At 46.7% G+C, this 21,770-nt stretch overlaps 1 protein-coding gene and 1 long non-coding RNA gene across 3 annotated transcripts in view; one reads left to right on the top strand and one right to left on the bottom strand.

Moving 5' to 3' along the window:
- LOC119951981 overlaps nt 1-21,770 on the top strand; it is a 54,311-nt gene that overhangs the window by 30,326 nt on the left and 2,215 nt on the right. Inside the window, exon 3 of one of the 2 annotated variants that reach the window (XM_038775427.1) lies at nt 11,221-11,395. In XM_038775427.1, coding sequence (XP_038631355.1) covers nt 11,221-11,395 — 175 coding nt within the window. Of the gene's footprint in view, nt 1-11,220; nt 12,061-21,770 lie in introns of those variants that run through there. The other variant, XM_038775426.1, reaches the window with a different exon arrangement.
- LOC119951985 lies at nt 10,057-21,714 on the bottom strand. The gene is made up of 2 exons (XR_005457732.1): nt 21,505-21,714; nt 10,057-10,348 (listed from the first exon to the last, which is right to left on the bottom strand). It is a non-coding gene; the product is annotated as an uncharacterized LOC119951985 (long non-coding RNA).

The raw sequence follows: 21,770 nt of genomic DNA, 5'->3' as shown, positions 1-21,770 counted from the left end.
CCCAAATGTATTGAGGAAACACTGGATAGAATGGGTTTGTTCTATTTGGGGCAGGGAAGGTTAAGGTAAGATTTATTTGAGGTTTATAAAATTTTGAGGGACAGATATAGAGTTGATAGGAAGGAGCTATTTCCTTGAGCAGAGATCAATAACCAAGGACAGATTTAGAAAGAAAGAAATCCTCACATTTATATAGCACCTTTCAAGTGGATTCCTTTTCAAGTGGATTCACTGTTGTAATGTAGGAAACATAGCAACTCCCACAAACAGCAACCTCACAATGAGCAGAGAATCTGTTCTTGTTGATTGAGGGATAAATATTGGACAGGACAAAGAACGCTGTTCTCTGTTAAAACAGTGACACAGAATCTTCTATATCCATCCGACAGGGCAGAGGGGAGCACAATTTAAAATCTCAAATAAAGGACAACATCTCTGCCAGTTTAGGACTCTCGCAGTGCTCTGCCAGAGTGTTAGCCAAGATTGCTGTGCTCAAATCTAAGCAATGGGATTTGACATCACAACCTTCCAATTTAGAAAGTGTGATCAACAGAATCACAGCAAAACAATACCTTATATTTTACAGAATTAATGGAGGGATTAGAGCAGAGTTGTGGAATAATCTATTTCACTGCGAGGTTGGGTCTGAAACTCACTGTCCAAATTGTTGGTTAAGGCAGAAACCCCCATTGGATTAAATAAAAGAACACTTGGACAAACAGTTGAGGTCCAGGAACCTACAGGGCACCAAGGAACAGGGGGAAGGTGGCATTACACTGGATTGCACATTTTCTGCTGGTATGAACAGTATTCATGTAATAACCTCCCCATCAACTCCCATGAACAGTAAATATTTCTATGTTTCATTATTTCAATATTTAAAAATGATGATATTTGTCATTTGAGACTGTGTTTGTTCAATGAAATGTTTGTGAAAGGTAATGGTGGTGAAGGATTAAAAGTTTTCAGTGTGGGACAGAAGTGAAATGGGCCAACAGAGAAGCAACACATTTTCAATCAGAGCAGAAATAGATGATAGATACAGAATGGCTTTCCCACCTTTAGTTTCTTTACTACTGAGCAATAAAAGAGCAATAGTAGACAATGAAAGAAATCTAACGCAAAATATAAAAACAGACTGCAAAAAAATTCTATAAATAACTGAAAAGGAAGAGAATAGCTAAAGTCAACGTTGGTCCCTTAGAGAACGAGAGTGGGGAGTTACTTTTCACAAACATTCCATTGAACAAACACAGTCACAAATGACAAATATCATCATTTTTAAACATTGAAATAATGAAAGATAGAAATATTTACTATTGATGGGAGGCCTTTACATGAATACTGTTCATACAGAAATGGCAGAGTCACTAAAGCAATATTTTGCCTCGGTTTTCACGGTGGAAGATACTAGAACTACTCCAATAGTAACATATAATGTGGAGGTTGTTGAAAAGGAGGAACGTAAAACAATTGCCATCACTAGGGAAAAGTACTGAGCAAACGATTAGAATTAAAGTTAGACAAGTCACCAGGGCCTGGTGGCCTCCATCATTAAAAATAAATTAAAAAACACAGACTATAAGAGCAGGGAGGTTACAATACATCTGTATAAAGCACTTAAAAGTACTACAGCTTACAAGGCTATGGACAAAGTGCTGGAAAATGTGATTAAAATGGATAGGTGTTTGATGGCCGGCAGAGCCATAATGAGCTGAAGGGCCTCTTTCTGTGCTGTAAAACACTATGACGGTAACATTTGCCTTTCTGTATTTTGGAAAATAAACTAGACTTTCGAAGTGCTCGGATAGCGCAGTCGGTACAGTATGTGACTCTTAATCTCAGGGTCGTGAATTCGAGACCCACATTGGGTGCCATTGTTTTTAAACTTTGCTGCTTTCATGGGTCAACTCCTGCTCTCCATTGCTGTGGTAGTGTCACTGCTCAAACTGAGTCTTTCCCCATTCCGCTTTGTTAAGATTACAGTTACATGAGTGAAAACTGCCCTCACTTCACTGGGAGTGTGAAAGACAAGTTTGTTAGTGCGGCTTGATGTTCAATGAATGATGGCACTTTAAAACTGAGAAGTTCCACTCAAGCCCATGAACCACCAAAACTGTTCAGAGTCACAGAATTAGAATTAGATGCACAGTGCTGGATTGCGATTAGGTACCTTTGCCTGCAAGAACATATCACCCAAAGTTGTAAATTCTGTTGTTACCCAGTGACTTTCCACATGCTCAGCTTTTTAAAAAATGAATATTCATTGCAAACATCAGAAATCAGTTAGACCCACGATGTAACTACATCGAGCCAATTATAAATCTATGAAGTTATTGGATTTTTAAAAATTCAGAAAAGCAGCAATATTTCCTGCCTCCCACTCTCCAAACAACAAATTCAAGCTTCAGTGGTGACAAGAGCTTCAATCAGTGGATTACTGCCCATCCCTGGGACACAAAATACTCTCACCCGGGTGTCGTGAAAATTATAATAAAGACATATTCCTCGAGGTGTGATTTAAGGAAATTTATTTACACAAATATATTTGCGGAGAGAGAGTGTTCTAGCTGCAAAGCTAGTGCAGCGCACTCTGAGATTCGTTTGCAGACAGCATATTTTTATAGTCTGAAATAACAGCTTGAAGTAAACAGGCATGTTTATATTAAAAAGACCTTGGAAAGTACGTAAGATGAAAAACGTAGGCATGTTCTTGCCCTTGGCTAAAAACAACCCAAGGACACATTTTGTTATCTTTCGGAGAACAATGTGTTTTCATAATAAGGCCGAGACCAGAATATTAAGCAGTATTTTCATTTACCTGACCTACTTATTTTCATTCAAAAGCAGTGTTGAACTATAGTCAAGCATTTCCCAGCATGCTTCTAAGTTGACAACTCATTAATTTCTCTCCCACACCGGGTCAACTCTCCCAATACACTGAACACTGGCTCAGGAAAACACAGGGAGATTATATCCCGTTCACTAAACCTCCAAGCAGCATTACACAATACTAGAGTGAGTGAGTCAAATAAATGTCACCCCAACTTTCTCAGTTTTTTCACTGGATATGTTCATTTCATTTTATCTTAAATTCAGTTGATGGGAAAATGGCTGAAGTAGATGCTGTTGAATAAATGTTACTCTTTTATTATAGAATCCTAACAGTGCAGAAGGAGGCCATTCGGCCCATCGAGTCTGCACCGACCCTTCAGAAGACCACCCTATCTTGGCCCAATCCCCCAAACTATTCCTGTGAACCCACCATGAGGGTCAATTTAGCACGCACAATCCACCTAACCTGAACATCTTTGGACTGTGGGAGGAAACCGGGGCACCCAGAGGAAACCCACGTAGACACTTAGAAAATGTGCAAACTCCACACAGACAATCATCCAAGTTCAGAATCGAACCTGGTTCACTGGCACTGTGAGGCAGCAGTGCTAAATATTGTGCCACCGTGCAGTGCCTCTCTCCCACTGAAATACTGAACCTTCTAATATATAGGCAATGATGTGTTTGATACACCGATTATCCCTGTTTCAAAATTATAAAATAAACTTAGAAGAACTGGTGATGGAGAATGTGGAAGTGGATTCACTTGAGTATCTATTTGGTTGATACAGCAGCAGACACATCTGATGGAGAAAATTCAAACACTGTACGAAGGGATTTACTTAAATTGATCATCCTCTAACAATCTAGCTTAAAATGTACTAAGGATTTAATTCACAATGGGCACTTCCTTACTGACAAGATGCAGTTTGAATCGTCCATATTTGGAAGGAAAAAATAACCTCTTCATCGGACCTGTTAAAACTCCAGTGAATTCACGTCTATCAAAGGGCTTTTTCTGCTCTTAATTACAGACAGAACAGAACAGTGATAGAGACCCATGCACTTTGTTGTAGCAATTGAATCAATCATTTTATGACTTTTCCATGAGGTTTCAATCATAAAAAATAATTTAATCTGCCAACAATATCACCTTCCAGTAGTGGAGCTCTAACTGAGCTGGTTAGAGGCGGTGGCATTTAAAAAAAAAATTATTTTACAGGATGTGGGCATCGCTGGTTAGGCCGGCATTTATTGCCCATTCCCCGTGGCCCTTCAGAAGATGTTGATGAGTTGCTTTATTGAACCGCTGCAGTCCTTGAGATGTAGGTATACTGTTAGGGAGGGAGTTCCAGGATGTTGCCTCAGAGACAGTGAAGGAACGGCGATATATTTCCAATTCAGGGTGGTGGTGACTTGGAGGGGAACCTCCGCATGGTGGCGTTCCCAGGTATCTGCTGCTCTTGTCCTTCTAGATGGTAGTGGTCATGGGTATGGAAGGTGCTGCCTAAGGAACCTTGGCAAGTTACTGCAGTGCATCCTATTAGATGGTATACATGACTGCCACTAGTCATCGGTGGTGGAGGGATTGGATTTTTGTGGAAGGGGTAATAATCAAGTGGCTGCTTTTTCCTGGATGGCGTTGAGCTTCTTGAGTGTTGTTGGAGTTGCACTCATCCAGGCAAGTGGAGAGTATTCCATTACACTTCTGACTTTTGCCTTGCAGATGGTGGACAGATTTTCGGGGGTCACAAGCTGAGTTACTCGCCATAGGACTCCTAGCCTTTCTGATCAATGGTAACTCCCAGGATGTTGATTGTGGGGAATTCAGCAATGGTAATGCCATTGAATGTCAAGGGGTGATGGTTAATCCTCTCTTGTAGGAGATGGTTGTTGTCTGGCACTTGTGTGGCACGAATGTAACGTGCCACTCATCAGCCCTAGCCTGGATATTGTCCAGATCTTGTTGTGTTTGGACATGGACTGCTTAATCACCTGAGGAATCACAAATGGTGCTGAACATTGTGCAGTCATCCGCAAACATCCCCACTTCTGACCTTATGATAGAATGGAGGTTATTGATGAAGCAGCTGAAGATGGCTGGGCATAGAACATTACCCTGAGGAACTCCTGCAGTGGTGTCCTGGAATTGAGATGACTGACCTCAAACCACCTTCCTTTGTGCCAGGTATGACTCCAAACAGCCGAGTTTCCCCCCTGATTCCCATTCACTCCAGTTTAGCTGGGGCTCCTTGATGCCTTGCTCGGTCAAATGTTGCCTTGATGTCAAGGGCAGTCACTCTCACCTCACCTCTAGCATTTAGCTCTTTTGTCCATGCCATGTTTGAACCATGAGGTCACGAGCTGAGTGACCCTGGCGGAACACAAACTGAGCATCTGTGCGCAGGTTATTGTGAGTACGTGCTGCTTGATCACACTGTTGATGACTAGTTTGATCACTTTGTCGATGAAAGAGAGTAGACTGATAGGCTGGTAATTGGCTGCGTTGGATTTGTCCTGTTTCCTTGTGTACAGGACATACCTGGGCAATTTTCCATATTGCTTGGTAGATGCCAATGTTGTAGCTGTATGGGAACAACTTGGATAGGGGTGCGGCAAGTTCTGGAGCACAAGTCTTCAGCTTCAGTACTTTTGCCAAAATATTGTCAGGGCCCATCGCCGTTCCAGTATTCAGTGCCTTCAGCCATTTCTTGCTATCACGCGGAGTGAATCATACTGGCTGAAGACTGACATTGTGATGCTGGGGACCTCCGGAGGAGACCAAAATGATTATCCCCTCAGCACTTCTGGCTGAAGATTGTTGCAAATGTTGCACCTTTGCCTTTTGCACATATGTGATGGCCTCCTCCATCATTGAGGATGGATATATTTGTGGAGCCTCCACCTCCAGTGAGTTGTTTATTTGTCCACTGCCATTCACGGCTGGGTGTGGCAGGACTGGACAGCTTAGATCTGATACATTTGTTGTGGTGTTGCTTCGCTCTATTACTTAATGCTTATAATGTGTGGCACACAAGTAGCCTTGTGTTGTAGCTTCAACAGGTTGACATCTCATTTTTCAGTATGTCTGATGTTGCTCCTGGCATGTTCTCCTGCACTCTCCATTGAAGCAGGGTTCATCCCCTGGCTTGGTGCTAATGGGAGAATGGAAGATATGCCGGGTCATGAGGCTGCAGATTGTGTTTGACTATAATTTTGCTGCCGTTGATGGCCCATAGCCCCTCATAGATGCCCAGTCATGAGTTTCTAGATGTGATCAAAGTCTATCCCATTTAGCATGTTGGTAATGCCACACAACATGATGGAGGGTATCCTCAATGTAAAGATGGGACTTTATCCCCCCCAAGGACTGTGCGGTGGTCACTTCTACCAATACTATCGTGGACAGATGCACCTGCAGCAGGCATGTTGGTGAGGATGAGGTCAAGTATGTTTTTCCCTCTTGTTGGTTCCCTCACCACCTGCTGCAGTCCCTGTCTACCAGCTTTATCCTTTAAGACCCAGCTAGCTCAGTCTGTGGTGGTACTACCGAGCCACTCATGGTGATGGGCATTGAAGTCCCCCATCCAGCATATATTCTGTACCCTCACCACCCCCAATGCTTTCTCCAAGTATTGTTCAACATGGAGTACTGATTCATCAGCTAATGGTGGACAGTATTTGGTAATCAGCAAGAGGTGTCCTTGACCACATTAAACCTGAAGTTAACAATCCGATAAGCTGCCTCTTCTTTTCTCCTTTCCATGAGCCCACCGAGACAAACCGTCTCTAAAAAATCCCCTTCGTATGAGCCCTGCACGCTCACCTTTAGTTAGTTTCTCTCCTGTCTCCGCTTAAGCTTTTATCATGTGCGCGAGACCCTTCTCCTGCTCCATCGCCTTATTTCGAATACACTGTTATCACCCAAATTAACGATTCTGTGATTTCAGGCATAGTCCCTCTATACAATCGTCAAAAGGAAAATATTGACCCCCTGCCATACATGGAAATTACTAATACAGCTCCAACCACACTCTTCTCTATGCAGCATTTAAACATGCTGATCCCTCCAATGTACGGGGATTTTTAGTGAGGACTGGGTGGGATATGTTTGGAAACAGGATGTCCCAGTTGTCGACCTTGGGATTCTCAGTACGAACAGGGTGGTGTCTGGAGACAGGATGTCCCAGTTCTCCACCTTGACATTCTCAGTATGAACAGGATGGATGAGTTTTGGAGATGGGATGTCCCAGTTCTCCACCCTGGGATTCTCGGTATGAACGGTAAGATATGTCTGGAGACGGTTTTGCCCAAGTTCTCCACGCTGGGATTCTCAGTGTAAACAGGGTGGGATTTTCCAATTTAAAGGAACAGGGAGGGAACAGCTGAGCTGAATGCCGCTGCTGTATGACACCACTGTAGTCCTGAGCAACCATCATCCCTGAGCCCTGCTCATTATCAGCTGGCTTTAGCTCAGTCATGTTACAGGAAGGGAAACAGATGGAGAGTTTGAGCCGTGTGAAGTCAGGATCAATTTCTACCTTGCAGAGTGAGAAATGTCATCCTCTCTGACATTCCCTGTCCCTCAGTATCGGTGATGTGGATATGCCGGTGTTGGACTGAAGTGTGCGAAGTAAGAAGTCTTACAACACCAGGTTAAAGTCCAACAGGTTTGTTTGGAATCACTAGCTTTTGGAGCGCAGCTCCTCCCTCAGGTGAATGAGGAAGAGCTGTGCTCCGAAAGCTAGTGATTCGAAACAAACCTGTTGGACTTTTACCTGGTGTTGTAAGACTTCTTACTCAGTATCTGTATTTAGGGGACAAGCTGATGGGTTTACTCTGGAGACTGTTTGATTCTTAACAGTAGTTACTCACCTCGATGATCATAGAATCATAGAATTTACAGTGCAGAAGGAGGCCATTCGGCCCATCGAGTCTGCACCGGACCGTACAAAGAGCACCCTACTGAAGCCCACGTATCTACCCTATCCCCATAACCCAGTTACCACCACTTAACATTTTTTGGATACTAAGGGCAATTTAGCATGGCCAATCCACCTAATCCGCACATAAGAACATAAGAACTAGGAGCAGGAGCAGGAGTAGGCCATCTGGCCCCTCGAGCCTGCTTCGCCATTCAATGAGATCATGGCTGATCTTTTGTGGACTCAGCTCCACTTTCCGGCCCGAACACCATAGCCCTTAATCCCTTTATTCTTCAAAAAACTATCTATCTAGCTCGATCTTAAAAACATTTAATGAAGGAGCCTCAACTACTTCACTGGGCAAGGAATTCCATAGATTCACAACCCTTTGGGTGAAGAAGTTCCTCCTAAACTCAGTCCTAAATCTACTTCCCCTTATTATGAGGCTATGCCCCCTAGTTCTGCTTTCACCCGCCAGTGTAAACAACCTGCCCGCATCTATCCTATCTATTCCATTCATAATTTTATATGTTTCTGTAAGATTCCCCTTAATCCTTCTAAATTCCAATGAGTACAGTCCCAGTCTACGCAACCTCTCCTCGTAATCCAAACCCTTCAGTTCTGGGATTAACCTAGTGAATCTCCTCTGCACACCCTCCAGCGCCAGTACGTCCTTTCTCAGGTAAGGAGACCAAAACTGAACACAATACTCCAGGTGTGGCCTCACTAACACTTTATACAATTGCAGCATAACCTCTCTAGTCTTAAACTCCATCCCTCTAGCAATGAAGGACAAAATTCCATTTGCCTTCTTAATCACCTGTTAACCAACTTTTTGCGACTCATGCACAAGCACACCCAGGTCTCTCTGCACAGCAACATGTTTTAATATTTTATCATTTAAATAATAATCCCTTTTGCTGTTATTCCTACCAAAATGGATAACCTCACATTTGTCGACATTGTATTCCATCTGCCAGACCCTAGCCCATTCACTTAACCTATCCAAATCCCTCTGCAGACTTCCGGTATCCTCTGCACTTCTTGCTTTACCACTCATCTTAGTGTCATCTGCAAACTTGGACACATTGCACTTGGTCCCCAACTCCAAAACCATCTATGTAAATTGTGAACAATTGTGGGCCCAACATTGATCCCTGAGGGACACCACTAGCTACTGATTGCCAACCAGAGAAACACCCATTAATCCCCACTCTTTGCTTTCTATTAATTAACCAATCCTCTATCCATGCTACTACTTTACCCTTAATGCCATGCATCTTTATCTTATGCAGCAACCTTTTGTATGGCACCTTGTCAAAGGCTTTCTGGAAATCCAGATATACCCCATTCATTGGCTCCCCATTATCTACCGCACTGGTAATGTCTTCAGAAAATTCCACTAAATTAGTTAGTCACGACCTGCGCTTTATGAACCCATGCTGCGTCTGCCCAATGGGACAATTTCCATCCAGATGCCGTGCTATTTCTTCCTTGATGATAGATTCCAGCATCTTCCCTACTCCCGAGGTTAAGCTCATTGGCCTATAATTACCCCCTTTCTACCTCCCTCCTTTTTTAAACAGTGGTGTCACGTTTGCCAATTTCCAATCCGCCGGGACCACCCCAAAGTCTAGTGAATTTTGGTCAATTATCACTAGTGCATTTGCAATTTCCCTAGCCATCTCTTTTAGCACTCTGGGATGGATTCCATCAGGGCCCGGAGATTTGTCTATCTTCAGCCCCATTAGCTTGCCCATCACTACCTTCTTAGTGATAGCAATAATCTCAAGGTCCTCACCGGGAATTGAACCTGGGACCCTGGAGCTGTGAAGCAAATATGCTCTTCACTATGCTAGTCTGCTACCATGCTGCCCATTTTTCAGTGGAATGATGATGAAATAAATGCATCAGCTTCCCCCCTGGACACAGATCCTAAAAGAAAATGGGTGTCTATAATTTTTTGGATGGTGTCCTTGATCCCGTTTTGAACTCCTTTCTCCCACGTCCTCGCAACCTGGTTGAGTCGAATGAAAAGTTTCCCAGTTTCTCTCATCTCTCCTCATGGGGGAGAGAAGTTAGAACTAAATTCGGAACACAAACAGATTGTGCCGAGGACCTGAGTTCGATCCCTGCCCTGAGTTACTGTCCATGTGCAGTTTGCACATTCTCCCCGTGTCTATGTGGGTCTCACCCCCACAACAGAAAGATGCGCGGGGTGGGTGGATTGGCCACGCTAAATTGCAATAGATAAATATAAACTAGAAACACAAACAGAAGCTTCACAGCAGACAGGTCACCAGAAGAAAACATTTTATTCCAGTCAGTTGTGATCATCTGGAATACATTGTCTGAATGTTTGGTGGGTGCATATTCAACAGCAACTTTCAAAAGGAAATTGGATAAATGCTTGAAGGAAATAATTGCCAGGCGACAGAGAAAGAGCAGAGTGGAATACTCAGATATTCCAAAAGATCTAGGATTGGCATGATGGACCAAATGACCTCCTTTTGTGCTGCAGCCTCTCAGCCATGGAATCATCTCTGAATCTCTCTTGCATCCTCTCCACTGCTTCGACATCAATCCTGCTGTAAGATGCCAAAAAATTAACTCAATATTCTAAATGCAGCCGAACCAATGATTTACAAATTAATTAAGAAAAAAGTGGGGTCACGGGCTCAAACAGCATTTTAAACATGACCTTCAAATTAAAAGATTTATGTATCTGAACCCCTTGTGAGACGGTTAACAGACACAGAGGTAATATATCTAGATATAGGGAGAGAGAAGCTTAGTCGGAGTTCGAAACCTAAACAGGCCCTTCACTGCAGACAAGTCACCAAGGCAACACTGATGACATTCCATTGCCTAGAATCAACGAATTGGAAACTCTAATCATATCAGGAAAAATGACAGACATTGCCTGTTAATAACCTCAATATAAACTGAAGCCAAAGAACCAATCAGATTATAATGTAACAGAATTAACAGCAATCAGAGAAGTCAATTCCATCTGTCTTTTCCTCACTTCCTGCCAAAACTCAGAGAAGACAAAGAGTCAGGGGCCAGAACTGGAGGGTATAAAAGTGAGGGGATCCTGATGTAAGGAAGCAGTCAGGATTAGAGACAGCAGAAATCAAGCTCAGGGAGCCCGAGGTTCCATCCAGCAGGCTGACCTCATGTAAGTGATTGCAGACACACAGGACTTGCATGTTTACTCTGATTGATGGATCAATGTAAGATACGGTGGAGGACAGAGAATTTGATCACCTTAAAGTTCTTAATAGGGTTTTAAAGTTGCTGAGACTGGATCCTCAAATCTGCTGATAAATAAGACAAGCTGTTCCTCTTATGTTACTGCGCATCTTCCAAACCTTTACCATTTAGTGTATATTTTATCTACCATTTAGTGAATATTTTATCTTGTTGGTCCTTTCTTTCTTCTCTTGTTTCTTCACAGGCAGATAAGGCAGCAAACACACACTGGAATAGACAGCAGACAACCAGAAAGCAGCAGCAACCTGCACCAAGCCCAGCCTCTGGACAACAGTCCAAACAGGACGACGAGTGTCTGGAATTGATGTCCCGAGCTTTAATTCCCAAACAGGAAACGCCGCCAATAATCAACAACCCAGGTTGAGTATATTTTAGTGTAATCAACAGTTCTACCGTACAAAATGACAAAGCAAATTACAGAACAAGAAAATAAAAGTCCAAAAATGTATGGCAGTACAGCCTTCAAGTTGTTCAGCAGAATCGGGCCTCTACCCCTCCGCCCCTGCAGCACCGGCATCAGGTCACCTGACACCTTCCAGTCCAAAATCCGGGTCAGAGGAGCAAATGAGGCAGTTGGGCGCAATTCAAACCTGTTGAGTGCTTCCAACAGTTTCTGTATTGAAGTGGGATTTTCAGCATCTGCCATATCCTGTGTCGGAGTTGCAGTGGTTCAGTGTTCTTACTGTCCATGTTTATTAGTTTCTCGAGTAATGTGTCCCCCGGGGCCCTGCGGTAACTTGTAGTCTCCTTGCAGAGAAAGTGTTCAATTTGGAGATGTCCGAGTTCCTGGTCTTCCGTCAGTTCGCTCAAGGTCGCTCGTCTGTCCCCGATGCAAGAGTCCCTGACTGCTAGCATCCCCCATCCGGTCTCCAGTTTTTAAAGGTGGCATCGTGTCTGGCTGGTGGAAATTTGTGGTTTCCGCAGGGGGGGGCCATCTGGGTTAGAACAAAATGCTGCCTCATTTGGTTCAATATCTTTAGTGTGGCAACCACCACTGGGCAGGATGTGTATTTCGTGGGGCGGGGTGGGGGTGGAGGAAATGGGTGGGTAGGGAACGCTGATGTAGTGGGGGCCGGAGGATCATTCCCTTGCAGGAAGATTCCTTCGACCTCGCCCATTTCATGTTGGGTTCATGTATCCATCCCCTCACCCTCTCTACGGCAGCTACCCAGCAGTAGTGTTGTAGATTCGACAGGGACAGACAGCCCATAGTTTTCCTCCTTTGCAATATCAATTTAGGGATCCTTGGGTTCTTAGCCCCCCCCCCCACCCCATGATCTTTTGTCTATTTATGGAAAAAGGCCTTGGGGATGAAGATTGTATTGGAACTAAAAAGGAAGAGGAGCCTGGCAGTATGTTCATCTTGATCGACTGCACCCTCCCGGCCAGGAAAAGCAGGAGGCATCCCACCTCTGTTGGTCAAAGAACAAAGAAAATTACAGCACAGGAACAGGTCCTTCGGCCCTCCCGGCCTGTGCTGATCCAGATCCTTTATCTAAACCTGTGGCCTATTTTCCAAGGATCTACTTCCCTCTGTTCCCCGCCCGTTCATATATCTGTCTAGATGCATCATAAATTATGCTATCGTGCCCACCTCTACCACCTCTGCTGGCAAAGTGTTCCAGGCACCCATCACCCTCTGCGTAAAAAACTTTCCACGCACATCTCCCTTAAACCTTCCCTCTCTCACCTTGGTATCAGTGACCCTTTGTAATTAACGCCCCAAAAGCTTGTTGCTATCCACCCTGTCCACACCTCTCAATTTTGTAGAGCTCAATCAGGTCCCCCCTCAACCTCTGTCTTTTCAACGAAAACAATCCTAATCTACTCAACCTTTCTTCATAGCTAGCACCCTCCATACCAGGCAACATCCTGGTGAACCTCCTCTGCACCCTCTCTAAAGCATCCACCTCCTTCTGGTAATGTGGCAACCAGAACTGCACGCAGTATTCCAAATGTGGCCTAACCAAAGTCCTATACAACTGTAACATGACCTGCCGACTCTTGTACTCAATACCCCGTCCGATGAAGGCAAGCATGCTGTATGCCTTCTTGACCACTATCGACCTGCGTTGCCACCTTCGGGGTACAATGGACCTGAACTCCCAGGTCCCTCTGTACATCAATTTTCCCCTGGACTCTTCCATTGACCATATAGTCCGCTCTTGAATTAGATCTTCCAAAATGCATCACCTCGCATTTGCCTGGATTGAACTCCATCTGCCATTTCTCTGCCCAACTCTCCAATCTATCTGTATTTTGCTGTATTCTCTGACAGTCCTCCTCGCTATCTGCAACTCCACCAATCTTAGTATCTTCAAACTTGCTAATCAGACCACCTATACCTTTGTCCAGATCATTTATGTACATCACAAACAACAGCGGTGCGAGCACGGATCCCTGTGGAACACCACTAGTCACCTTTCTCCATTTTGAGACACTCCCTTCCACCACTAATCTGTCTCCTGTTGTCCAGCCAGTTCTTTATCCATCTAGCTAGTACACCCTGAACCCCATACGACTTCACTTTTTCCATCAACCTGCCATGGGAAACTTTATCAAACGCCTTAATGAAGTCCATGTATATGACATCTACTGCCCTTCCCTCATCAATTAACTTTGTCACTTCCTCAAGAATTCTGTTAGGTTTGTAAGACATGACCTTCCCTGCACAAAACCACTGAAGCTAGTCCCGTGGTCAGATTCCACTTGTAGGTCCGTGTCCAGTCGTTGATTAGTGTCCAGTCATGGTCTATCTGGATCTGGTAGCGGAATTTATTTTGCGCTAGTTTGAATGGTAGTCTCTCCAGCTCTTTCCCTCCCCCATTTGGGTTCACCGGGAATGCCTCGCTCTTGACCAGGTTGAGTTTCTAACCCAAGAAGACTCTGAACTCTTCCAGGAGCTGCATCATTGCTTTCAGACCATTCTACGGATCAGAGACTTAGAGGAGCAGGTCGTCCACATAAAGTGAAACTCTGTGCTCTCTGCCTCCTCTTTGGATGTCCTTCCAGTTTTTTGTGTCTTGCACAGCGATCGCCAGTGACACGGCGAACAGGAGCGGGGACAGTGTGCATCCCTGCCTTATGCCTCGGTGCAGCTGGAAGTATTTAGAGCTGGTGAAGTTGGTCCAAATGCTCGCCTTGGGGGCATTGTACAGGACTTTCAGCCACGAGGGGACCCACACTCCAACCGCAAACCGCTCCAGTAACTCTCAGAAGTATGTCCGCTCGCCCTCCCTCAAGCGGGAGACTCGCAACCTCCGCAGCGACCAAGGGCAGTCCCTTTGTCCCAGAACTATATAGGAATTCTCTGGATCCTTATGACAAAGTTAGGGGAGGGATCACAGTGACCAGCCGATACCATTGAGATGATCAGCAGCATTTATATAAACAACGCATTTATATAAACAAACAAAACAAATAAGAGCAGAAGCAAAATTGTACAACATAATAAATAGCCAAACCCCGCCCCCCCTTCCCTTCGCTCATCCTTCATTCTCTATTTTTAAGCCCCTTATTCCCCCTTCCCCTCTGCTGACACTTCAATCTTCCTTAAAGAAGTCAATGAACAAGGCAGCACGGTGGTGTAGTGGGTGGCACGCTGGTGCAGGGGCCAACACTGCACCCTTTGGCACTGAGGACCCAGGTTCGATCCCAGCTTCAGGTCACTGTGTGGAGTTTGCACATTCTCCCAGTGTCTGCATGGGTCTCACATGCACAACCAAAAGATGTGCAGGGTAGGTGGACTGGCCACGCTAAATTGGCCCTTAATTGGAAAAAAAAATAATTGGATAAAGGAGCAGAAAAGTAGAGAGATTTTGGATTGGTGCAAAAGTGACAGGGTTGTTGTGGCAGGGGATTTTAATTTCCCCTATATTGACTGGGACTCACTTAGTGCTGGGTGGGGCAGAATTTGTCAGGTGTATCCAGGAAGTCGCCTTGATGCAATATGTAGATAGTCCAACTAGGGAAGGGGCAGTACTGAATCTGGGATTAGAGAATGAGCCTGGACAGGTGGTTGAGGTTTCAGTAGGGGAACATTTTGGGAGTAGTGACCACAATTCCGTACGTTTAAGGGTACTTTTGGACAGGGATGAAGGTAACCCTCATATTAAGGTGCTAAACTAGGGGAAGGTAAATTACGATAACATTAGATAGGAACTGAAGAATTTGGATTGAGTGCGGCTGTTGGATAATAAATCAACATTGGCTCTTTCAAGCGACAGTTATTAGGATTGAGGAAAGTCACGTTCCTGAGAGAATGAAGGATAAGTATGGGAAGTTTAGGGAGCCTTGGATAACAAGGGATATTCTGAACGTCATCAAAAAGAAAAAAAGGAGACTTTTGTCCGGTTTAGAATGGTGGGAACAATCGAAACCCTTGAGGAGTATAAAGAAAGTAGGAAGGTACTGAAATGGGAAATTAGGAGGGTAGGAGGGGGGTCATGAAAAGTACTTGGCAAGTTTGATGAAGGCGAATCCCAAAGCTTTTTATTCGTATGTAAAAAGCAAAGGTGTGGCCAGGGAACGTTTTGGACCACTTCAGGACAATGGGGGGGAATCTATGTGCTGAGCTAGGGGAAATGGGTGAGGTACTAAATGAATACATTGCACCAGTGTTCACTAAAGAAAGGGACTTTGTGGAAGTTGATTTTTGGGTAGGGTGTGTGCACAGTCTGGATCATGTTAACATCAAAGAGGTATTAGGTCTTTTAAAATATATTAAGATAGATACATCTCCTGGGCCAGATGGGATTTATCCCAGAATACTGAGCAAAGCAAGGGAGGAAATTGCTGGGGCCTTGACTGACATCTTTGTATCCTCATTGGCTACAGGTGAGATCCCAGAGGACTGGAGAATAGCTAATGTGATACTACGGTTTAAGAAAGGTACCAGGGATAATCCTGGAAACCAAAGTCCGGTGAGCCTCATGTCGGTAGTAGGTAAATTATTGGAGAGAATTCTCAGGGTTAGGATTTGTACCCATTTGGAAACAAATGGACTCATAAGTGATAGACAGCATGGTTTTGTGAAGCGGAGATCGTGCCTCACTAACTTGATTGAGTGTTTTGAGGAGGTGACAAAGATGATTGATGATGGGGGGGGGGGGGCAGTGGATGTTGTTTACATGGACTTCAGTAAAGCCTCTGACAAGGTGCCTCAGGACAGACTGGTACAAAAGGTGAAGTCACATAGGATCAAAGGTGAGGTCGTAAGATGGATACAGAACTGGCTCGGTCACAGAAGGCAAAGTGTAGCAGTAGAAGGGTGTTTTTCTGAATGGAAGTTTGTGACTAGTGGTCATCCACAAGGATCGGTCCTTGGGCCTCTGTTGTTTGTGGTGTACATAAACGATTTGGGGGAAAATGTAGCCGGTCTGATTAGTAAGTTCGCAGGTGACACCAAGGTTGGTGGAGTCGCAGATAGTGTTGAGGACTGTCAGAAGATACAGAAGGACATAGATCCGTTGGAGACTTGGGCAGAGAAATGGCAAATGGAGTAGGCCTACAAAACTCCAACCCATCTAGGAACTGCTGCATCCCACCCCCCCCCCCCCCCAATGGGGTTCCACCTCATGAAACCTCCTATAAAACAACCCAAACACCCGATTCACCCCCGCCGGGTCCAGCACCACCCTTTCTGTCCCATCTTTCACGCCACCAATCTCCCTCACCGCCTCTTGTTTCCTAAGTTAGTGGGCCAGCATCTTACTACTCTACTCCCCATACCCGTACATTGCCCTGTCTGGCCTACGCAAGTGCCCTACCGCCTTTCCTGTGGACACCAGCCCAAACTCCATCTGGAGCCTCCACCTCTCTCTCTCAACAACCCTGCCTTCTGGGCCTCTGAATACCTCCTGTTCACCCTCAGAATCTCTTCCACCAATTATGCCATCTCTGCTCGTTCCACCTCTTCCCTGTGTGCCCGAAACAATATAAACTCTTCCCTATCCACTGCCTTGTGCAGCTCCCACAGTGTGGCAGCTGTGACCTCCCTTGTATGATTGAGCTCCACATACCCACAGATGGCAGCCTTCACCGGCTCACACACATCTGCCAGCAACCCCACACCCAACCTCCACTGTGGGCGCTGTCCCCCACCGCCCCTCCTGCCCCTTGGGTCCACTCGCTAATCCACCCAATGTGATGCATGGTCTGAAACCACAATCGCCGAATATTCCAGATTCGACCAACCCCCCCCCCCCCCCCCCCCAACACCTTATCCACCACAAAAACGTCAATCCAGGAGTACACCCTGTGCACATGGTAAAAATATGAAAGCAGCTTCGCTCTCCCAAACCTCCTTGGGTCCACCCTCCAAGAAACCCCATCAGCTCGTTCGTCACCACTGACACCTTCCCCAACCACCGACCTCGGGCTCGACCGATCTAAACTTGGTTCAATGACTGTGTTCTCCCCCTACCCCATGATCAACCGATTCGAGGATCTGCTGGTTTATGACAAGAACTCTACCCTTATAGGACAGCACTTGCGCAGTCCTGCCCAACGTCCCAGGTGAGCAGTGACCTTGGCCTCCACCTCCTGTCAGTTAGGCAGCCAGGAACCCGAGTCAACTGCCTTTACATTTCGAGGGCGTACCTGCCCAGTGGACCAACATCTTCTGTGTAGCAGGTGCTGTGCTCGAGCAGTTGACTCGGGTTGCTCTGACTCCAGGGTGCACAAAGGTGAACACGCTGTAGTCAGGATTGAGTTTGCCAGACGTCCAAGCCGAAGGACCCAACCAGGTGCTCGGACTTCTCCAACGCTGGCGTGTAGCGCTTGGTACAAGGCAGTACAGTGCCATGAGGGTGCAATCCCACCTGAAGACAATGCACTCGCCTAAGGTGATGGTGCCAAGAAGACACTATGCCAAAGAAAGTCACTTGCTGCAGCCCAGTTTGGAGAGTTTCAGAAACTAAAGCGCCTCAGGTGCAGCAATTGTCCTGGCATTGGCTCCTTTACTCTCAAGATTGACGGCCACCCTGCCTCATTGCGAAGTCTCGTGACTCATGTAGACCCGCCACCCCCGCCCAATCACCTGGTCTCCCAGAGTGGTGTGGGCTTCTTGCTCACGGCATACTACCTGTCCCGGAGAACCGAGAAAGTCTGGAATCTGCCTCTCGGCTGATTTCGGCTTAATATTGAGACCAGCTATAGTCGCCTCCGTATCAGTGGGGTAACATGCCACCTTCACCTTTATTAGTGTTCAGAGGAAGCAGAGGAGCGCTTGCTCCTGCACTCCCTCAGGAGAAAGGTGCGGCAGCCAACAACAGACACCGCTTGTCCAGGTCAGTGTCCTGAGCCTCACTTGCAGGAGGGTGGGTAGACCTTCGGGGCAACATTAAGTCCACCCACCGGTCGAGGGCTAGCCGCACTCTGTTTCGATGGCCATGGTCAGTGCTAAGAAACATCCAGAGTTCACCTGAGGGAATGAGGAGTGACTCCGTGCCGGGCATGAGGGAGCCAAAGCTGATTCAAGTAAGCCGGACATGACTCCTGACGGGGAGCGCTGCGAACTCAGTGACGGCACACTCAAGGAAACAGCAGGTGCCACAAAGTACACTGACATGAGTAACTGCGTGAACGACTCGTATTATCCACAGGTCCTTGAGCGCAGCAAACACGACAACAAAACCAACCAACTCACCAACCAAACAAGAAAGACACTCGACCATAATAATTAATGAATTTTGGACTTGTGCATATGATTTGGACATATTGTTTAATGATCACGGTCATGATAACTTGTACATAGCATCACCTCTCTACCTGTTTTTGTTCAATTTTCTTTAATACTGTACAGAAAATATGTAACATGAAAAAAGGGGATGTGGTGATATACATCACTGTAAATACACAAGGAGTTAACGTAAATACATATAGACTGGCTAGACACTAGAGGGAGCACCAGAGACATGACACACAGACAGTCAACCAATAGGTCAGTAAGATAGGACACGACCAATGGGCATTCACGACACACATACAGAGGTGACACGACAACAGGAGGGCATTACACCAACCCATATAAAAGGACACAGCACACATGATCTTCCTCTTTCCAGTGGAGACTCTTAGTGAGTGCATACAGGGTTGATTGAAACACATCACACCCACCACGTGGATTGTAGCAAACTGGTTCATCAGTCTGAGTAGCTATAGCAGGATTAACAGGAGAGTCGAATCCAAGTAGGAGAATCATTAACAGTTTAATAAATGTGTTTAAGCTATCTCCAAGTCTGAACCTTCCTTTGTCAGAGTGCACATCAAGGATGCTACGTCAAGAACATAACAAAACACATTCTATGTTCTATAGTGTAGATGGGCTTTAGAGGGGTTTCACAGGTCGGAGCAACATCGAGGGCCGAAGGGCCTGTACTGCGCTGTAATGTTCTATGTTCTATACCAGCCACCAAGCAGATTGTCTTCTCCTGGCTGTCGCCATCTGGGCCTGAGCCTCCCACCACTGTGTGGTGGGCAGCACGGTCCCACCAACTAGCCTGGAGCCTGCCTCATTTCCACCCCGCAGGATCTTCGACAGGTGGGACCCAAGCAGGCTCTGGTCCTGCTCCACTCCTGTTACCGGGATAATGCAAAGTTCTGAACAGTTCCGGGATTGTGGTTGAGGCGCCCAATGCTGTAGGTTGAGACCGGGGGGGGGGGGGGGGGGGGGGAGGAGGGGGGGGGCTCCATGCGACACCCTACCCATGACTCAAAGTTCAGGGGGCTGTCGCTGCCCCCTGGCATTGGAAAAATGAAAGATTCTGGGGTGCTATATTACACAGGAAAATGCTCTTGGCGGGACGCCTGTACCTAGCCCCGAAGCATCCTGCGCGGGTGGCTGTGACAGCTCTGAACCTGGGGTTTTCTGGAGTTCCCCTTTGCTCTTTTTGTTACAGGGGTTGGACCTAAGAGGGATGAGTGAGGTGTCACCCACTCCTCAGCTGGGGGAGGGGGGGGGGGGGGGGGGGAGGAGGAGTGTTAATGATATTCATCAACTGCCCCCCACCGCTGCATGAAGTAATGGGCATTTCACAGTAACTTCATTGCAGTGTTAATGTAAGCATGCTTCACTGCCATGACCCTTCCTGGCCTCACGGAAGCGGGATTAAATGGTCGCACCCAAGCCGGTGGTCAAGGGCATGGGGTCCTGAAGGCTAACAGGGGCAGGGGTAATCGGCTTGACAACAGTCCTGCCTGTCGCGATATTTTTTAGCACCTTGCAGCTGCGGGGATGAGATGTAGGAGCAGTGGAGGGAGAGGGGGCAGCAATTCCATCAGCAGCAACCGTGATGATTACAGTGGCCATGAAGGCAGGGCAGTTTCACCGAATGTGCCCCACCCCCTCACAAGCCAGCCACGATCCAGAAAAATACCAATGGTCTCCCCCTGGTAGGGGACTCCGAAATACTCCTCCCAGACCAGGCGGACAAAAGCCTGGTGGCAGAAGTAATTATGTGCTTCAGGGGCATCCTTTAGGCAGAGAATAGGCAGCACTACTCTGGACTTAACCACCTCTAGTGGATTAAGGTGGAGGCGTAGGAGGACCGTGGGGACGTAGCGTGAGATCTTTGATGGAATGAGCCTCTTGGTGGTGGCCAGCATCACGTTGGTCCCATGCACCATGAGCCCCTTCTCGAGGAAGTGGTGGATCGCCCGCTCGGCACGAAGAAAGAGCATGGCCTTCCCATACATCGATGAGGTGGCCACAATGGCCGAGTTGCCGACAACCCTGGTGAATGCACGTATGTTCACCTCTATGGATATTGTAGGTGGGCGTAGCATTTGACCACTAGCAGCTGGTGAGCAGACAGAAGGATGAAGGGGCCGTGGGAGCATTGGAGGTCTTAGGTGGTCCACGAGAGCCCCCCCCCCCCCCCCATCATCATCACCAGCATAGATGTGGACGGCATCTGGTCAAGCGCTCAGCCCACCCGGATATGGTTTGGGCCGTGTCCACAAATGGGGAGGAGGGGGGAAAAGGCATCGAGAACGAGGAATGCAGAGTGTGGAGGAGGAGAATGGGGCACAGTGGCTGTCAATGCCCCCGAGGAGGGTGCTGGCTGGAAAAAAAACACCCCACCGCCTCCCTCCTTCCTTGTAGCTGTTGGGTGGGTGAGGGCAAATAAATGATCTTCAGCCCAGGAGGGCCCAAGAAGAGCGCAGTCCGTCCTCTCCCAGGCGGCAGATGAAAACCTGAGTTTCACGTCCTTCATTCCCGCCATCCCCCTGGTTTCCTTCTCTCCTCTGCTAGGCAGTCGGACAGCCAGGCACACTCTCCTCCTGCCCCAGTGTGCTCCCTCCTTTGCAGCTGGAGCAAAAAGCTGCACTTCCCACTCCACCCTCTCCCCCGAACCAGGCACTGGGTCAGACAGGCTGCAAGCAGCACTGTTCGTCCACAGGCAGACAAACAAGCAAGAAGTATGGGGAAACAAGGCAAAGTAGGACTGCCTTCAGTCCAGCCTACCTTTGTTCCTTACTTCCTTCTTCCCTCCCTCCTCTACGCACTCAGGCAGGTAAGCAGTGAACACAGGAAACTACACACTAAAAATAGGCAGCAGAAATACAGAACAGCAGCAGAGCCTCGCAGCAAGCCCAAAAGCTACAAAATAGTCCATAAAGGACGAGAAGGGTCTGGATCTGATGCCCCGAGTCGCCAATAATCAGCAAGCCAGCCTAAATCTGCGGCTGCGCTCACCATTTGAAACCATCACAATGCCCGGCTGATTGACG

This window comes from Scyliorhinus canicula, chromosome 17 (genome assembly GCF_902713615.1).
Source record: "Scyliorhinus canicula chromosome 17, sScyCan1.1, whole genome shotgun sequence".
Taxonomy (NCBI): domain Eukaryota; kingdom Metazoa; phylum Chordata; class Chondrichthyes; order Carcharhiniformes; family Scyliorhinidae; genus Scyliorhinus; species Scyliorhinus canicula.
The sequence above is the reverse complement of the archived record's forward strand: the minus strand, read 5'-3'. Positions and strand labels throughout refer to the sequence as shown.